This window comes from Aythya fuligula, chromosome 2, assembly GCF_009819795.1.
Source record: "Aythya fuligula isolate bAytFul2 chromosome 2, bAytFul2.pri, whole genome shotgun sequence".
NCBI classification, from domain to species: Eukaryota; Metazoa; Chordata; class Aves; order Anseriformes; family Anatidae; genus Aythya; species Aythya fuligula.
In genome coordinates this window covers 150250070-150266903 of record NC_045560.1, presented here as the reverse complement: position 1 = coordinate 150266903, position 16834 = coordinate 150250070, and the positions used below count along the sequence as shown (strand labels likewise).

The window sequence follows — 16834 nt, the reverse complement described above, 5'->3', positions numbered from 1 at the left end:
CTGGTATCTGGGAATGCTACCTCTGTTTATTTGAGCTTCCAGCAGTGCTTGGAAAGACAAACCTTTCCCTCTTCACCTTTCCCTCTTCCCACCTTGGGCTTCTCAGGATGCAGCACGCCAGGGAGCAAAGAAGTCAATTGCTCTGAGCCAGCCTGCTCTGCAGTTTGAAGTTTTTCTACATTGTCTCACTTTAACCCATCTTAATCCATTCTAAATTCTTTTACATTCACTTCACAATCCCTTTAGGTTTACTTCTTAAATTTGAGCTGTTTTCTCAATAAAAATGTAATGCTTCATTGCATGTCTAGGCCAGGAGGAATTGCAGGTGGATGAGGAACTTAGCTGGGACAAAGCAAGCTATAGGTTTTGTCTGTCGAAGGTGCACCAAAATAAAATACATACCAAAAGAAATAATCCAGTGCCTACTGGACTTTAAAATGGGTATATTTAGAAGTTTGCTATAATAACAACAAAAAACCCCCTCCTCCCCCCACAACAAATTAACCTAAAACAATGGCTTATGCCTTCCAGGAACATTTTAGGGAACTAAAATACAGCTGGTGGACTTGTGGAGATGAAGATTTTCATGACCACATGAAAATCATCTCCCAGATCCAAATCGTTTCTGAACGTGGAAGGTCACAGTACCACATCTGTGCTGCTTGTCTGGGGGTTTTGAAATGAGGAGTTGCTCTCATGGGCCCTTCTGCTGGGCAGACCCCCCGACCCCAGTGTAGGAAAACAAACTGTCCTTAGAAGAGAGCGTGAAGAAAAAGTACGATGAAAAATTAAACAGGCAGGAGGGGTGCTCAGCGTGAGACAATCCAAGTGGCAAGTCTTGATTGCATTATTTAACAGCACAATCTGGAACGCTACGGAGCTTCACGTCTTAGTCTGTATTTCACTATAGCATTTCATGTCTGCGCATGAACCGCTGCCAGTCAACTGGTGCTTACCTGTCTGCTCTTTTTCCCTCATTTTTTTTTTGTCTTCATTTCTTACAGCAGTCTTCAGCAGCTTTCAAAATTACAAATGACCTTTGTGATGATCTGAAACGCATTGGCCACTTTTACTCGATGCCTAATCGATGTGGTGCTCTTAGACATTTTATTTCTTTAAAGGAGTGACCTGTTCTATTTCATCCACGATAATTCTTGGTGGTTATCAAAATAGCACAGGAAAATTGTTGCAGAGTCTGTATAAGCATATTTACTAATAATGCCTCCTTTATTTTTCTCTGCAATGAACCATAAAAATAAGTATTATGCACAAATTACAGCAAAATCCAGACAAGCAATGCATGTGAAACTTTTGTTTTCTCCCAATGCACACTCTGCTTTATAATGTCTTTTTCTAGTGTGTAACACTGCAATATTGTGATTTTTCCATTTAAATGTCCCTAACTTCCATCATCATTAGTGGGAGTTGTGCATGTGGGTCATGGAAAAAGCACTTCCATTTAAAAAAGATATTTTCCAGTCTCTTTAAACAGCACAAGATTATGAGGATATATTGTCCATAGATAGCTTTTGTTTATCCCTGGAAAAAAAAAGAAAAAAAAAAAGGGATTTATTGTTAATCCCCTGACTTCCAACATGGGATATCCTGAATTAAAGTACCCTAATATTTATTTATTTAGTATCATATTTTTCCTATTTAAACAGATGAGAATCTCGTTTGTAATAAGTGACACTAACAGTAATTTTTTTTTATATCAGTCTAAGAGGAACTAACCTTATAGCTTCCATCAGAAATTTAAAAGAAAAATTGATCTTGTGTCAGGTAAGCCAGGTCTCAGAGATTTGTACCAAGAGATTTTGTTAAAATGTTAGAGCCTTGGTTTTCTCAAAACTTACTTCCTATTGAATGACATTTCTTTAAACACGTGTAACTTTCTGAAATGATCAAATCTGCTTTTGGAAAGTTTTTAGTTCGTTATTGAAAAAAAAAAAAAAAAAGAGACAACATATATCCTTAAATGAAAAGGATTTAAAAAAAAAAAAAAGAACACGTTTACATTAGATCTTTTTGTTCTCAAGTCTAGTTTTGCAATTAGTGCAATAGAGAATGTTTTGTGAATTAAATAGATTAAAAAGTAAAAGATACAGCTGCTTTCCAACCAGCCACAGAGGAGGCAGGAAAATAACCTGATCCAGTGTTTCCAGATAACAGTAGAAATTGAATGCCTCCTGCTAAGGTTAGCATATGTGCAGTGAACGTGTTTTTTGAGTACTTAACCAAGTCCTATCCACTGAGTTTGTAGCGCAGGTGAGGGTTTGCCCAATGTGAGGACTGGTTACCTTGATATAAAGGCAACCTGCCAGGATTTCTTTTCCTAACCTAATTGTAAATAAGTCAGAATAGATTCCAGGTAGATTTTGGGGGTGCTAAATTAATGTAAAAGACCACTACAGTAAATGCAATTACTCTTGGAGTTCCTCATACATTGTTATAGCTCTTCAGAGAACAAAAATTCTTAATGAGTTGATACATGAAGAATTTGTCCGTAGCTGATGGTTTACCTTTTGAATTTCGTAATGTTGTTACATATATATGTATGTAATATGTTCTACTGTTTAGATGCCCAACCTACAGAATCTGAAAAGGAAATTTATAATCAGGTGAATGTAGTGTTAAAGGATGCAGAAGGAATACTGGAAGACTTGCAGTCATATAGAGGAGCTGGCCATGAAATACGAGAGGTGAGCCAGAGCGTTACGATTGTGCACAGCCTGTGATTGTTCGTTGATCCTAACAGTACCACTGGATGTAACTTTGCTTGCAGGAGCTGTCTTGGCAGAGCATGTTGTCTCTTAAAATTGCTGTCATGAATTCCCTCTCTGGAATGTTCCTTTTTTAACAGCAAAACGGATGTCACTTTTTTCAGTAATATTAACGCACTTGTGTAATAGTGAAAGATTCTCTTCAAATGTTTTGTGGAATTGTTGCTGTTACTTTTTTTTTATATTACCACATAAGCTCTTCTTGAGTTAGTGTCTGATCTGAGAAGATTATGGTATGACTACAAGACAATATTCAGTAATGTCAACATCTTTTTGTGTGCTAATTGAAGAAGTCTGTGTGGGAATCCTAGCACACGAGACCTTTCCAATGCCTTTTAACTGGCTTTTATTTACTACAGTAGGAGTTTGGAATGGGAGCAAAGTTTCTGTACAGCATGTCACTGTTTTTCTTTTATCTTCAGTAGAGAGTGGAATAAATGCTCCTAAAATGAGGAGGTACTTGCTATATCGTAGTCAAAGAAATCCTAGCAGACAAAAGCCTGCTAATTTGACATAAATTTGATAACTTATAGCTATTCATCTTTCATAAGTAACATGATGTTTTTATTCCCTCTCTGAAGTCGTAAGTTAGGTTTGGGAAGGGTAATTGTGCCACACAAAACCCGCAGAAGGGGAGTTGGTTCATTTATCCTTCAAGAAAGGAGCTTGTTCAAGGAGAGGCTGTAGGATCTGACACCAAAGCCTGCAGCTCCCTTGTGGAAAGGAGAGAGAGACATCTACCTGAGAGGAGGTAGACAAGGCCTGGAGTAAGCTTTTAGGGCCCAGAGAGGAGTGTGTTGAAACATGTAGCCCAGAGTTGACTGAAAACGTGACTTTTGGAATCACAGACTTGACTGTAAAGATTGAACAGGAGAGTTATGAGCACTTCTATTTGTTTTCTTAGTAATTTTCAAAGTGCTAGTTTCTGTCTTAAAAATGTGGGGAGGTTGAATTTACAGTAAGCTTCCAAGCCAAAAGCCTTAAAGATAAGGTCTATGCATTTATGCTTTAAAGCTCTGGCATGCTCCACGTCTTTAAGTTGCTGATTATACCTAAATGTTCCTACTGTAATACTTAGCCTGAATTTCACAGTGAATATGTGGTTTTTCACAATTTCAGAAACTGGTGATAGATATTAACATTACAAAGAGTCTTTGATCACTGAACTGCTTAGTTTGCAGATAACCCAATGAAGTTACTGATTCTAATTAACTAGATACATATAAGTTTTCATACTCTGAGTAGCTTTATTTTTAACGATTTCATTATGATTTTTTGGTATTTGTTTCCTGGTATCCTGGATACTTATTTTCAACAGAAATATTTAGATCCTTTTGGAACAGTCTTGGGTTAGTGCATGCACTTGTCTCTTTACCAAGAACTTCTCGGTAGAATTCTAAATAAGTAGTTCTTCAGACAATCACCTTACAGAGAATTTTCAATAAAGTCTCAGATATCTTTAATTTAAGCATACTTTTTCTTTCTAATTTAAGGCAATACAGCATCCCAACGATGAGAAGCTGCAAGAGAAGGCATGGGGCGCAGTTGTTCCACTAGTAGGCAAACTAAAAAAATTCTATGAATTTTCTCAAAGACTAGGTAAGATGAACTGGCTTTTTGTCTTCATTTGGTACACTTGACATATAGAGACATGGATCATATCCAGGTCAACCACTTGTTACTAGATAAAAGCTCTTACTGTATAGATTCCTTCCATGCACTGGATTGGATTTTATTATATATGTGTACCACCTTTTGTGTGTGAAAGCAAACATATTTTAGTGGATACCTGAGAGGAGAAAATGGGAGTATAATTGCCATCTTCTTTCCCTACCCCTTTATTAACTCTGAGGAGCACTAACCAGCTGGTAGGCTAATGCATTGAGTTTGAGTTTATCTTAAAAACAAACAAAATGTAGCTTCTGCTGATAGGTATATGCCTTGAATTTCATGCTATCTTCTTGTAAAGTCTACAGTCTGCTAACACAGACTGCTGAAATATATTTTACACGTTGCAGACAGGGCTTGGACAAAACTTTTAAAACTTTTTAAAGTTTTCATTGCTGTCATAGTGCTGATTAAACTTAGTTTTTATAGTGGTTTATAAGTAAATATGGTAACAGTGGCACATAGAAACAATTCATCAATCCTGCTTATTATTAATTGCCATGTGTCTTGGCAGATGGGTATTTTAAGTGTAGTGTGCAGAATTCTAGTGAATACAGAAACAAGGTGCAGGTGCAGATGTATATTGCAAAACATTCTTCTCTGATTTAAGAGGCGGGATTGCGAGGTCTGTTGGGAGCCCTGACAAGCACTCCATATTCACCAACACAACACCTGGAGCGAGAGCAGGCTCTTGCTAAGCAGTTTGCAGAAATTCTTCACTTCACACTCCGGTTTGATGAGCTTAAGGTAAGAACTTGACATGATTTTGTAAGTGCAAATGTTCAGAAGAAGAAAATAGTCTGCTTGCTGAAGGAGTTTGTCTTGAGTTCTGTTCTAGAATAGATCGTGTATTAGATGCTCAAATACCTGCTATGTATGGCTAGTTCACACATCCTATGGTTAGATTTAACTGGAACACAGAAGAAATATATTAGCTTTAGGCACTCGTTACATTTTGGTACATATTAATCATGTTTCTTAAGCTGAATTTGGCAGATCTCTTGGGATAATGCTGCCGCTGCTTCTTCTATATGCACATCCAATTGTTCAGCTATTTTATTACTAATGTGCAAGGAACTAAGCTGAGATGACATTAATATACTGGTCTAATTCAAGTCACATTTCCAGAACTTTTTTCAACCTACTAATCTCAAACTCCTATTAGAAGACCAATTGCTTTTCATGTTCTCATTAGGTCTTGCTGTGAGAATCTCTGTTGCAACATCACAGGACTTTACTTCAGAAGGCTGAATGTTTCTTGATCTCAGTATTAAGTTTTATGAAAACTTGTCTTTATATCTTTCTTGAGATGTTTGGAACAACTTTTTTTTCTTCCATATCTATGTAGATGACAAATCCTGCTATACAGAATGACTTCAGCTACTATAGAAGAACTCTGAGCCGTATGAGGATTAACAATGTCCCAGTAGGTAACCCTTAGATGAGATGAGATTTACCTTTATACTATCACCTATTTTTTCCGTATAAAGAACAACTGAACTCTTCTTTCCTTCTGTTTTATAGGCAGAAGGAGAAAATGAAGTAAATAATGAGTTGGCAAACAGAATGTCTTTATTTTACGCTGAAGCAACACCAATGTTGAAAACCTTAAGTGATGCTACAACAAAATTTGTGTCAGAGGTAAGAATATAAATTTACGGTTGGATGGTGTACTTCAAAACCATGCAGGGACAGACATTGCTTTAGAAACACAAAGCTTTTACTAGGCTTAATCTGTCATCCAGGAACAAAACTTGCTTTTTGGGTCCTCAGGAAACATGAAGCGTCTTTCTCAGATGCTGTAGGAATTAGGGTCCCTATGGATTATTATTATTATTTTTTTTTTTTAATAAATAAAATAAATGACAACACTCCCAGTGAAAGCTTTTCTCCAGGAGGAAGGTGAGGGAGGTAAGTATGTCACCTATGCTTTGGTGGTTTCTTGGATCAGAAACTAAAATTTTGAGGGAAGCAGCTTGTTTTTTTTGCGTGTGCTTGAAATAGGGAAGGGAATTGCAATGTTGCTTCCTTTTCTCCTTCCCAAAGCACCTTTGTGCTTGACTATATAATGTTAAGTATGCTTACGTTACTGGGGAAGGAGAGAGGAGACAGAACTGAACAAGTATTCCAAGATCATAATCCATCCTTTTTCCTTCTTATCTAAATATCAGTGATAGACTCTTGTCACTACAAGTATTGTGATTGTCTTCTGATAATTATACGAGGAATTTTGTCCTAAATGGGAAGAATACACACCATTTAATAACTTGTTCATTCAGCTTTACACTTGAAATGCCTTGAAAAATTGCATCTCATTTTACATTTCTTTGACTGAAATGTTCACCTGAAACAATTTTAAGTCTTACTGTTCCAGCACATGCACATGTTTTACTACAGAAATTTCTGTATTACTTTTTCTGTAATTTCTGTAATACTTCTTAGATTTTTGTTTAAACTCACCAAAAGTCAATGGTGTGTGATAGTTCTACAAGCAATGGTGTGTGATAGTTCTACCTATAAAAATAGGCTTCAGTAGTGTAGACTACGCTCTATGGGTTGCTAATTTTTAAAGTAATGTTTAAAAACAAACAAAAATGCAACAGTACCTAACTTACCTTAGCTGTATTCATGTTTTTAATTGCTCTGTGTTTCTGTGCCAGCAGATTACTGATTTGATTTAGGTTTTGTAGTATAATCTTTCACAGTAGTTGAATTGGAAACTGTTTATCTTTCTCTGCAGAATAAAAATTTACCAATAGAGAATACTACGGATTGTTTAAGCACCATGGCCAGTGTGTGCAGGGTCATGCTGGAAACCCCGTGAGTACAATAAGTGCTTGTATAGTATATGAATTACATCCATTTTTTTTAAGACATGATGCATAAGAAAAAACATAATTTGGGTAATTAAGAATTGTTTTCTTTTTACCAACTTAGTTTCATGTCAAGGGTAACAACTAACTTGTTTCATTTTGCTGGCCATGCGAATCACGTCTATTTTTCAGAACATATTAATATTTTAAAATAGATTGGCTTTGAAAGCTAGGCAACCTCTTGTTATTTTTTATAAAAGGCTCTCTCATATATAATTCAGGAAAATTTGAGCATGATTGCCTGGGGCCTTCTGGAAGAGAGGTTGTGGGCAGTGCTTTGGATGGTACCTTCTTGGAAGTTGGACTGACTAGTGACTAACAAAATTAGTGTCCCTTTCTGGGGAATTCATGAGACAAGTTTAAGCATGAAGTCAGTCTATTGTCTGCTATAAATTGGAGAGGCTCTGGGAGTATGAACAGAAAGTCAAACTATGCTTTGTGTTTCTTCTGAGATCTAGTTTCCCATTGATAAAACTACTCAGAGGAGGTATGATGTCTTACTTTTTTCAGACCAAATATCACAATTTTGTTTTGAAGCCTATTAGAAGCTTCAAACACTTATATTATTACCATGCCTAAGAATGATTTGACCTGTTCAAGAAAGTGGTTAAGCATTGTTCATTAGGCTTGCATTCCCCCACCCTCCTTTTCTGAGTCAGAATTTTGTGTTGCTTGTATATTAGAGGGTGCAGGGAAAAAGGATAGGATGCACTCAAAGCAAAGTCAGTGTGTTCTGTTTTAATCTTTTTTTTTTTTTTTTTCCTGGGGAGTTGAGGGAAAGTGTGGAATATTGTAGCAGCAAGGCACTATTTTAAGTTTGAGAATCTTCAACTTCCAGTTAACACTTTCTAAGCAGTGATCTGACTTTTGTAGTCATATTGTTGAAAGGAAAAAGGAGAATTCTCAAAACTGTATTTTTCTCTGAGGATATACAGCAGGATTTCTCTTTAATCTTTTTTAGGTCATTACTAGTAGCTATCTCTTGTCTTGTTTGATAGATAATGCTCTGTATTTTTCAATTGCAGTGAATATAGAAGCAGGTTTACAAACGAGGAAACAGTATCATTCTGTCTGAGGGTAATGGTGGGTGTCATCATACTCTATGACCATGTGCATCCGGTGGGCGCTTTTGCCAAAACTTCAAAAATTGATGTAAGTTTATTGTTACTGAATAATCTTTTGAATATTTAAGCTGCTGTAGGCTTTCTTTCTTCCCTCCAGGTTTTACTAACAGATAACAGAGTGGTTTGGGTTGGAAGGGACCTTAAAGGTCATCCAATTCCAACCCCCTGCCATGGGCAGGGGCAAATGGGCAGATGTACCTTTCAGATTGATAGTAAAAGGATGGTGTTAACTGTCAGCAAAACATAAATGTAAGTAGTGAGAAATACAAAACAGGCCTTCAGATACATATTGGTTATCGTCAAGTCATGAAAAATCCAACGGAGTTCAGGTAGCGTCTTGAAATACACTGAACAGTCGTGTTGAAAGGTACAAATCAGAATGACTGAAAATAACAGTAGCATCTGGTTTGTTCCTCACTTTCTTGTAAAATGCTAGCTTCGTTGTCCACTAGTCTTCAGGTCTAAAGGTCTAACTTTCTGCTTTTGTTATATAGTAAAAGTCTGTGGAATGCATGCTGTTAACATATGCTGCTTAGTGATTGTTTCAAATAGGCTATTCTCTGATTGTATTAGCTACAGATTTTGTCATTATTTCACTGGCTGAATGGCGTTCTCAATGGATCTATTGTAAGGAGCTGTAAACAATCTTTGCTTTTCTTAATATTGATACAGCAGAGCGTGATATCAAAGTTGTGTAAAGATAAAACAGATTTGAATTTAGCTGAGCCATTCTGTTGTAGGAAAACGTAATACTGAAAGCTTAATTCTTTTCCAATATCAAGAAAGCGTATCTATGCTGCTGCAATTTCTAAATAAGTTTTTTTTTTTTTTACTGACAAGCAATATAAAATACTTTTGTAAACTTAAAAGGTATTCATATAAAAATGTTTAATTTTTTTTTTAACTTCTAGATGAAAGGATGCATCAAAGTTCTTAAAGACCAGCCTCCTAACAGTGTAGAAGGTCTTCTAAATGCTCTCAGGTACTCTTTTATTTGAAATATTTTTCTGTGGATTTTCAGAAGTTGTCTATTGTCTTTCCTTCAGCCATGAGGTGTTCATTCAGTGTTACATGAAAAAAGTGAATGTAGTTATTTCAGACTTCTTTTCCAGTGTGTCTGGAGGTGTGGACATGTGAAGAAACAGTGTTTAAAAAGCTAGGTTGCATGTTTGTTCATTCTAAGATATCTTTCTGCATACTTCAACTGCACGCAGTATAAGATTGAGTGTAGAGGTAAATGTGACAGAGTGGCTTTTGGTCAACAGTGTTACTACCTTCAGGTATGAAGTACAATACATACTGGAAACTAACTGATCATATCTACTGACTGAGCTTCCAAACATGCAAGTGAGCAGCTGCAGTAGGTGCACTGTGACTTCTGCCAGCATCCTAAAAAAAAATGGCTGGATTGGTTTGTATTGGCTATATCCTCAGCTGTGTGTGATTTGACAGTGTCTTAAGTGTTTTATGTATTATTGGTAGAGTATGAGTAATACAATTTTTGTTTTGCTAATAGTTCAAGACATATAAGGCAGATATTTCCTAGGTACCCAGCAAAAACTTGTTCCTCTGTCACAAAGTATTTGTAGCGAGGTATTTCACAGAATCACAGAATGGATGAAGTTGGAAGGGACTTCAGAAAATCTAGTCCATCCCCTCTCGCGAGTAGGATCACCTAGAGCACATTGTGCAGGATGGCATGCAGGTTTTGAACATCTCCACAGAAGGAGACTTCACAACCTCTCCGGGCAACCTGTTCCAGGGCTCTGTCACCCTCCCAGTAAAAAAGCAGGAGAGTCAATGTCTCTGCTGTAGAATATACAAGACGAGAAGTCACCACATAAATTGGAGAGAGAAAGAATGAGTAATTCTTTGAAATTGAAACTGCAAATTGGGTCACAACGCCGTATCTCTAGTCAGTAACCTGTTCTTCATGTTGGTGTCCAGCATCAGAGGTTTGGCAAGAAATGCTGAACCATGATGGGCAGGTGAAGGCTTTGCTCTTGTCCTTACTTGAAAAATTACCATATTTCATTGCTAATAGTTAACCAAAACTGGGTATGGTTATCCATGCATTCACTTCATTTGAAGTGTGGAAGCTTTAATTTGTCTTTCTCTTAGTTTTGTAGTGGGTAGTTTTGATTTTTCTTATCAGTAGTGAAACTCCTTTAAATTTGTTTTCGTTTTTCCTTGTGTTAAGATGTGGTGAGAAGTGAAATGATGTGGTGGCATAGATGGTTTCACTTTGAAAGTTTTTTCAGATTATTAAAGAAAAAAATGGGTTTGGTTTGAGACTTGAGTGTTTCCGTACCTGTGTTGTTACTTATCTCTGAATCTCTTGTGATCAGTATAAACACAGGTTTATAGAGAGAAAGCACTATATTAAAACTTCTTTTCTGATTAGTAAAGTACGCAGAAAGTGTAGTTCACATCTTCACTCCATTGTGTATTTTGTGTTAAGGAGTGTGAATTTTGTCATGCTGACATTTTGCCACACTAACACAATTCATACTTAAATATTTTAATGATATTAGTATTTCATACATTTGACTCATTTGGGTAAGATATTTAAATTATATATATACTTTTTTTAATCACATTTGGAATTATCAGGAAGAGATGCAGAGGTGAGTTGTGATGTGTGTGCAAGGTGGAAGCAGGTTCAAGATGTTATGAGAAATTAAGTCAACCTGAGTCTTTTTGATTCTGGAGGAGTGTTGGAAGCTTTCTTGTTTTCTCAAGAGATAAATAATGTGTCTTAAAAGTGATAAGGATTTTGGAGGGAGATCAGCTGTTCAGAATTAATTTCATAGAAATATTTTAATTGTGTTCAGTTCGTTGTGGGTAGACTTCTGGTGGGAGTCTACTATAGCCCACCTGGCCAGGATGATGACTGATGAATTATCCTTTAAGGAACTCAGAGAGACTTCTAGAACAGCTGCCCTTGTGCTTATGGGGGACTTCAACCTCCTAAATGTCAACTATGAATGTTACAAAACTGGAGACAAACAGGCCCATGAGATTCTTGAAGTGCCTTGATGGTGATTTCTTGGTACAGGTACTAAGAGAGCTGACTAGGAAAAGTGCTCTCCTAGACCTGTTGCTTGTAAATGGAGAGGGTCTTGTGGGTGAAGTGGTGGCGAGAGATGGCCACCTTGGCTGTAGTGACCATGAAGTAGTCGAATTTAAAATCTTTGGCAATAGAAAAAAAAACTGTCACCAAAACTTAAGCCCTCGACTGGGGGAGAGCAGAATTCAGACTAGTTAGTGAGGTCCCCTGGGAAACTGTTTTAAAAGACATTGGGATTCATTGATGCTGGTCAGTTGTTTTTTTTACATACCACCTCCTAGAAGTGCAGGAGCAGGCACTACCAAAATGTCAGAAGTCAAGCAGGAAGGGCAGAAAGCCTGCCTGGCTCAGCAGGGATCTTCTGCTAGAGCTTAGGCAGAAAATTAAAGTGTATGGTCTCTGGAAGCAAGGTCAAGTGACATGGGAGGACTATATGGATGATGCTTGCCTTGTAGGGAGAGATTTTGTGTGGCCAAGAGTCATGAGTTGAAGCTGACCAGAAGTGTGAGGGACAATAAAAAGGCCTTTTGAAGTATGTTAACAGGAAAATGAGGACCAGAGCAAAGGCTGGTCTGATACTTGTTGAGGACAGTCACCTAACAAACAGGGACATGGACAAAGCAGAGATTTTTAATGCATATGTATATATAAAATATACATATATAATATGCATATTATACCCTTTGGGTTTAGGAGCACAGTTTCTTAGCTAAACAGGAAATTAGGCTAAAAAGTGGTTAAATCCATTGTCATTAAGGAATCTATAAATGGTTTAGTCAATGAAAATGTGGAAGAAAAATCTCTGCAACCATGTCTTATTTGAAGATATTGCTGTGGACAGAGAGCTCAGAGCTGGTGCTAGTGTTCATGATTGGTTACCACAACTGCTCATATGAGTTTACTGCTACAAACTGGTATATGACCATATGAGCCAACATCTAGCTGAAGGTTTTTCTTTAATTCCTCTTGTTGCAAGGCTCTTGGGGTATAGTTTCGATAACAAATTTCTGAATGTTCAATCTGTGTGCTTGGGGTAACCATGGAGTGGGTGATCAGTGGTCGAGGGGCTTACTGTGACCTAACAAACATAATTTCTTCAATTATGGCTCAACCTATCTGTACCATAATAGCATCTAAACTCTTCTAAACTTGGCTTTTATTTCTATGTTTAGGTACACAACAAAGCATTTGAATGATGAGACTACCTCCAAGCAAATTAAATCCATGTTGCAATAACAAATACCTGGAATTCGCACCTGCTGTAGACAGACAGTATTCTGCAATGACTGAGATGCACAGATTTTTTTTTTAGTGATTGCAACTACTATCTCGTTCATTCTTGCTTTTTTTTTTTTTCTTCTCTCTTCCTGTTTACCCTTTTTTTTTTTTTATCACTTTCTTGTTCTTAAGTAAGCTCAGACTTCTTTTCTGTGCCAAATCAATGAAATTATCAATTCTGGAAAGTATTTCTACTTTTCAGAATAGCCATCCTAAGTGGCAGCTAATTATGCGTTGCATTTGGATTTCTCTGTACTGGGGAAAGATTTGTGACTTGAACTAAATATTTTTAAACTTGTGGTTTTTTCTTTTTTTGAAAAACTAATATTTAATATTGCTTCTTCTGCATGGCAAGACTGCCTACTTCTGCTATTTAAAAATCCCTTGATGACTTCATTTTCTATTGCAGCTTATTTTCATGTGCAACCATGAGGAAACTAAAAGCAGATTTGTTTAAATTAACTGTGTTTGTACAAAATGGTACCCAACACAAAAGTTTTTTTAAATGAGTAAAAACTGTTTTGTTTAAAAGTTACGTTTGCATTTTGACTCATTTTTGTAAGGATGTATGTTGTATGTTTAACCTTTAATAACTAACGTTAAACTGTGGTGTGTGCGTAGCAAAATTACGTATGCATGTTCATGTCAAATGATTGGCTGTGGATAAGATAATAAAATCAGCTTTCATTTTTCTAAGTGTGGTTTGATTTACCAGTATTTTGAGTGAGATGTCTTCGTGCTCTTTGGATTTTTACAAAAAAATAAATTTATAAATTTTATATAGTGAAAACTCTGCTGTTTCATTACCAGTTACCGCTAGAGTCTAGTACGCTGATTTAAACCTAGCGTGGGGCAGGGTTCCTGCTCTCTGCACTGCGTTGATTCCTTGTCCCCAGAAATACTGCACAGGGCTTGAGGAGACCTGGGGGAAGAACACTGTCCATTTTGTACAGGTCCCAGTGGATGTTGCTGAAGAACCCGCACCATCACTACCTCTGGTGGCTTGCACAGCCATCAGGAATGACGTCCCAGCTCAGGCTGCCGGTTTGGCTCTTTCCATTCCAGTGGTGGGGAGATCAACTTCCCTCTCCGTGTATACCGGTGTAAACTTTTGTAGAGCTAGATGATCTGAACAGTGTGTAAAATCTGAGTTCTCTTAGCACAGTAAATAATGGTATCTGGTTGTTGGCTAGTGTTTTACAGGAACAAAGTTAAGCTATGGTGAAAAAAATCAAGTTTTTTGGGGAGGGGAAGAATTGAAGGGGAAAACAAGAAATAATTGCTGTAAAGAAACCTGGAAGATTTATTTTGCATTAGTCAGCAAACATTTAATGCACCTGACACGTCTCTGCTGTGATTATACCTGAAACAAGCTGTCAGCATCCTGGAAAGGAGGAAAGGAGACTTTAAAATTGTAGGCAAGCAAGAACACACTCAGCTTCATTTGCTGGGCAGCTGATGTAACTTTCCATGGCTACAGATGGAAAATACCAGTGTGACTGTACTAGGCTTCTTGTGGGCACACTTATGCATCGAGAAAGATTCTCCGTTTATTAACTTTTATTTTTTTCTGTCAAGGATGCTTAGCAGAGGTCCCTGCTGAAGAGAAGGCAAGCCATGTGCTGTGCTATGGAGAGGAATAAAATTTTCTTAGAACTGGTACTTCTCCCATGTCTTTTTGTCAGTGTCACACTTGAATCTAGTTGAGAAGGGACAAAACTTTTTTGATTAAAAAAAGAAAAAAAAAACACAACCAACTTTCCTAGGATTGTATGGATATTAAAATCTGTATGCAACCAACAATTCTGCGTGTATATGAAATGGTAACCATCATCCTGAGTTCATTGCCTTTAGAGAAAAAAGGAAGTTTCACCTCAGCCTTGCTATAGAAAATAGGTATTAAATAATCATGTCATAGTTGTCCTGTCACATGTTAAGGCATTTTAAAGGAACTGTATTTTCCAGAGAACAGGTTTTAAGCATTGCTTAGGTATAGGGCAGTCTTTATTTTTGGTCTCATTAAAGAACACTTGAAATAGTAAATCCAGATTGAGTCCCATTTTCGAAGGACTAGCAACATAGACTTCTTTTTTGTTTGTCTGCCTCAATGGCTATGGATTAAACAATCCAGAATTTCTTACATCAACTGTTGTGGTCAGATCTTTGCTGCTGCCTGCTGCTATCGTAGTTCCCAGCCATGGTGGTTGTGGACAGAGAATAATTGGTGTTTTCCTTTTTCCCTCCAGCATTTGTGTTCCGCAGTTTCTCTGCGTATGCAGCTGGGCAAGGAGATTAGAGCTGTGTGCCCTTCCTTTGGCTGGCCTGCAGCTCTCAGCTTCTCTGCTTGGGAGCTTTCCAAGGGAAAAGCATAGACCTTGGTGCATGGGGCATCAGCTGTTCATGTTTCTGACCTGGAACTGCTGGGTGTTTGCTACTGGAGCTTTGTTGCCTCTTCCTTGCAAAACCACTCCTTAATCTTCTCCCTTTGTTTTAGTTCTTCTGCTGTCTATGGTGGTGGACAGGAGCAGCTGCTGGGCACAGTACTAGTTCTTGGTTGCTGAACAGCTTCTCTGCTTTATGTAGGTTTGGAGGAAGAAGGGGAATTGCTCGCTCCTGCCTTTGGATGGCACCAGCCTGGCTTGAGCAGTCGCATGGAGTCTGAGAGTGCTGGGCAGGGTGGCACTTGGTGGTTTAAATCAATGCTCTGCTCCATCAGCCATCCTGCCTTGGATCCTAAAATTTCCCATATAAAATACCCAAATGATGGAAATGTCTGTCCTAAAAAACTATCCTTTCCACTCTACCTTCTACTTCTAAACCGCATCAGATTTCACTTTGCCAGAAATGCAGCCGATTCCCTGGGCTGCTCGACACATGAACATGCAAGGCTGCAGTGAGTCCTGAGGCCAGCTTGGTCCCAGTGGTGCAGTGCAGGTCATCCTTTTATCAAGGCTGGAGCAGATTCAGAGGGAGAGCTCCTGAACCTTGCTGGTGGGCTTGGTGTGTTCATCGTGACCCAACTCCCATCTGTGCCATAGGTGTAAGCAATTACCAAGGAATCTTTTATGAAGGAGCACTGAGTTTGTAGCTAACTAAGGTATTTCAAAACCATCTGTGTTTTAATGGCCCAAAGCTTTTTTCACTCTTTTTCCTGATGTGCTGCCCCAGTGTAAGGTCTGCTTATTGGTCAATGGCTGGAGCTCTCCAGCTGGGGTTAGCAAGGTAAGGAGTAAGGCAATCATAAAATGGCTTGGGGTGGAAGGGATCTCAAATATCAACAACTTCCAACCCCCTGCCATGGGCAGGGACACCTCCCCCCAGACCAGGTTGCCCAAAGCCCCGTCCAGCCTGGCCTTGAACATCTCAAGGGGTGGGGCATCCACAGCTTTCTGGGCAACCTATTCCAGTGTCTCACCACCTTCACAGTGAAGAATTCCTTCCTTATATCCAATCTAAATTTACCCTTTTTAAGTTTAAAGCCATTTCCCCTTGTCCTGTCTCTTCACAGGACAAGGGTCTGGAGCTCCTGGGGCCACTGTCTCCTGCAGCCTCTCCAGCACTGCCGTGCTGCTTCACAGTTACACCTCCACACAAAACCTTTATTTTCTTTTTGGTAACAGCTGGAAAAACAAAGCATTCATTAACATACATGGAAAAGCTTTGGTGCTGTTTTATCACGCACATGTGGCTATGATTGGGAGTGGCTGAGGAAGGTGCAGTTGTCTTCTCCTCCAGAGCAGGCTGCTAGAAACTACCATGGTCTGCTCCTCGCCGCAGGCTCTTGCCCTGGGGATATATGTACTCTGCTCACACCTGAGTAGAGGGCCCTGTCGTGCCTGATGATCAAGGTGGGGAGTTACAAGAAGCTGGTGACCAGTGGTGGTGGAGTGGGACATCAGAGAGCTGTGCCTGGCTCCTGCCGTGGGGTTCCTCATTAGCTGGTGGCACATCTTTGAGAGCAAAGTCTCCACAGGTGACCTGCACAGGTCTCTCTGCATGCTCTCCCCTTCCTCGCCATCTGGTGCAAATCACCAATCT

General features: G+C 38.5%; 1 protein-coding gene across 3 annotated transcripts in view; it reads left to right on the top strand.

Moving 5' to 3' along the window:
- Positions 1-12860, top strand: part of CYRIB (CYFIP related Rac1 interactor B) — a 90847-nt gene extending 77987 nt beyond the window's left edge. For all 3 annotated transcript variants that reach the window (XM_032181351.1, XM_032181350.1, XM_032181352.1), the window contains exons 5-13: positions 2581-2702; positions 4277-4382; positions 5062-5198; positions 5800-5877; positions 5976-6092; positions 7192-7271; positions 8350-8476; positions 9360-9430; positions 12691-12860. In XM_032181351.1, the coding sequence (XP_032037242.1) occupies positions 2581-2702; positions 4277-4382; positions 5062-5198; positions 5800-5877; positions 5976-6092; positions 7192-7271; positions 8350-8476; positions 9360-9430; positions 12691-12754 (902 nt within the window). In that variant the 3' untranslated portion in view covers positions 12755-12860. The remainder of the gene's footprint in view (positions 1-2580; positions 2703-4276; positions 4383-5061; positions 5199-5799; positions 5878-5975; positions 6093-7191; positions 7272-8349; positions 8477-9359; positions 9431-12690) is intronic.
- Positions 12861-16834: the final 3974 nt, after the last annotated feature.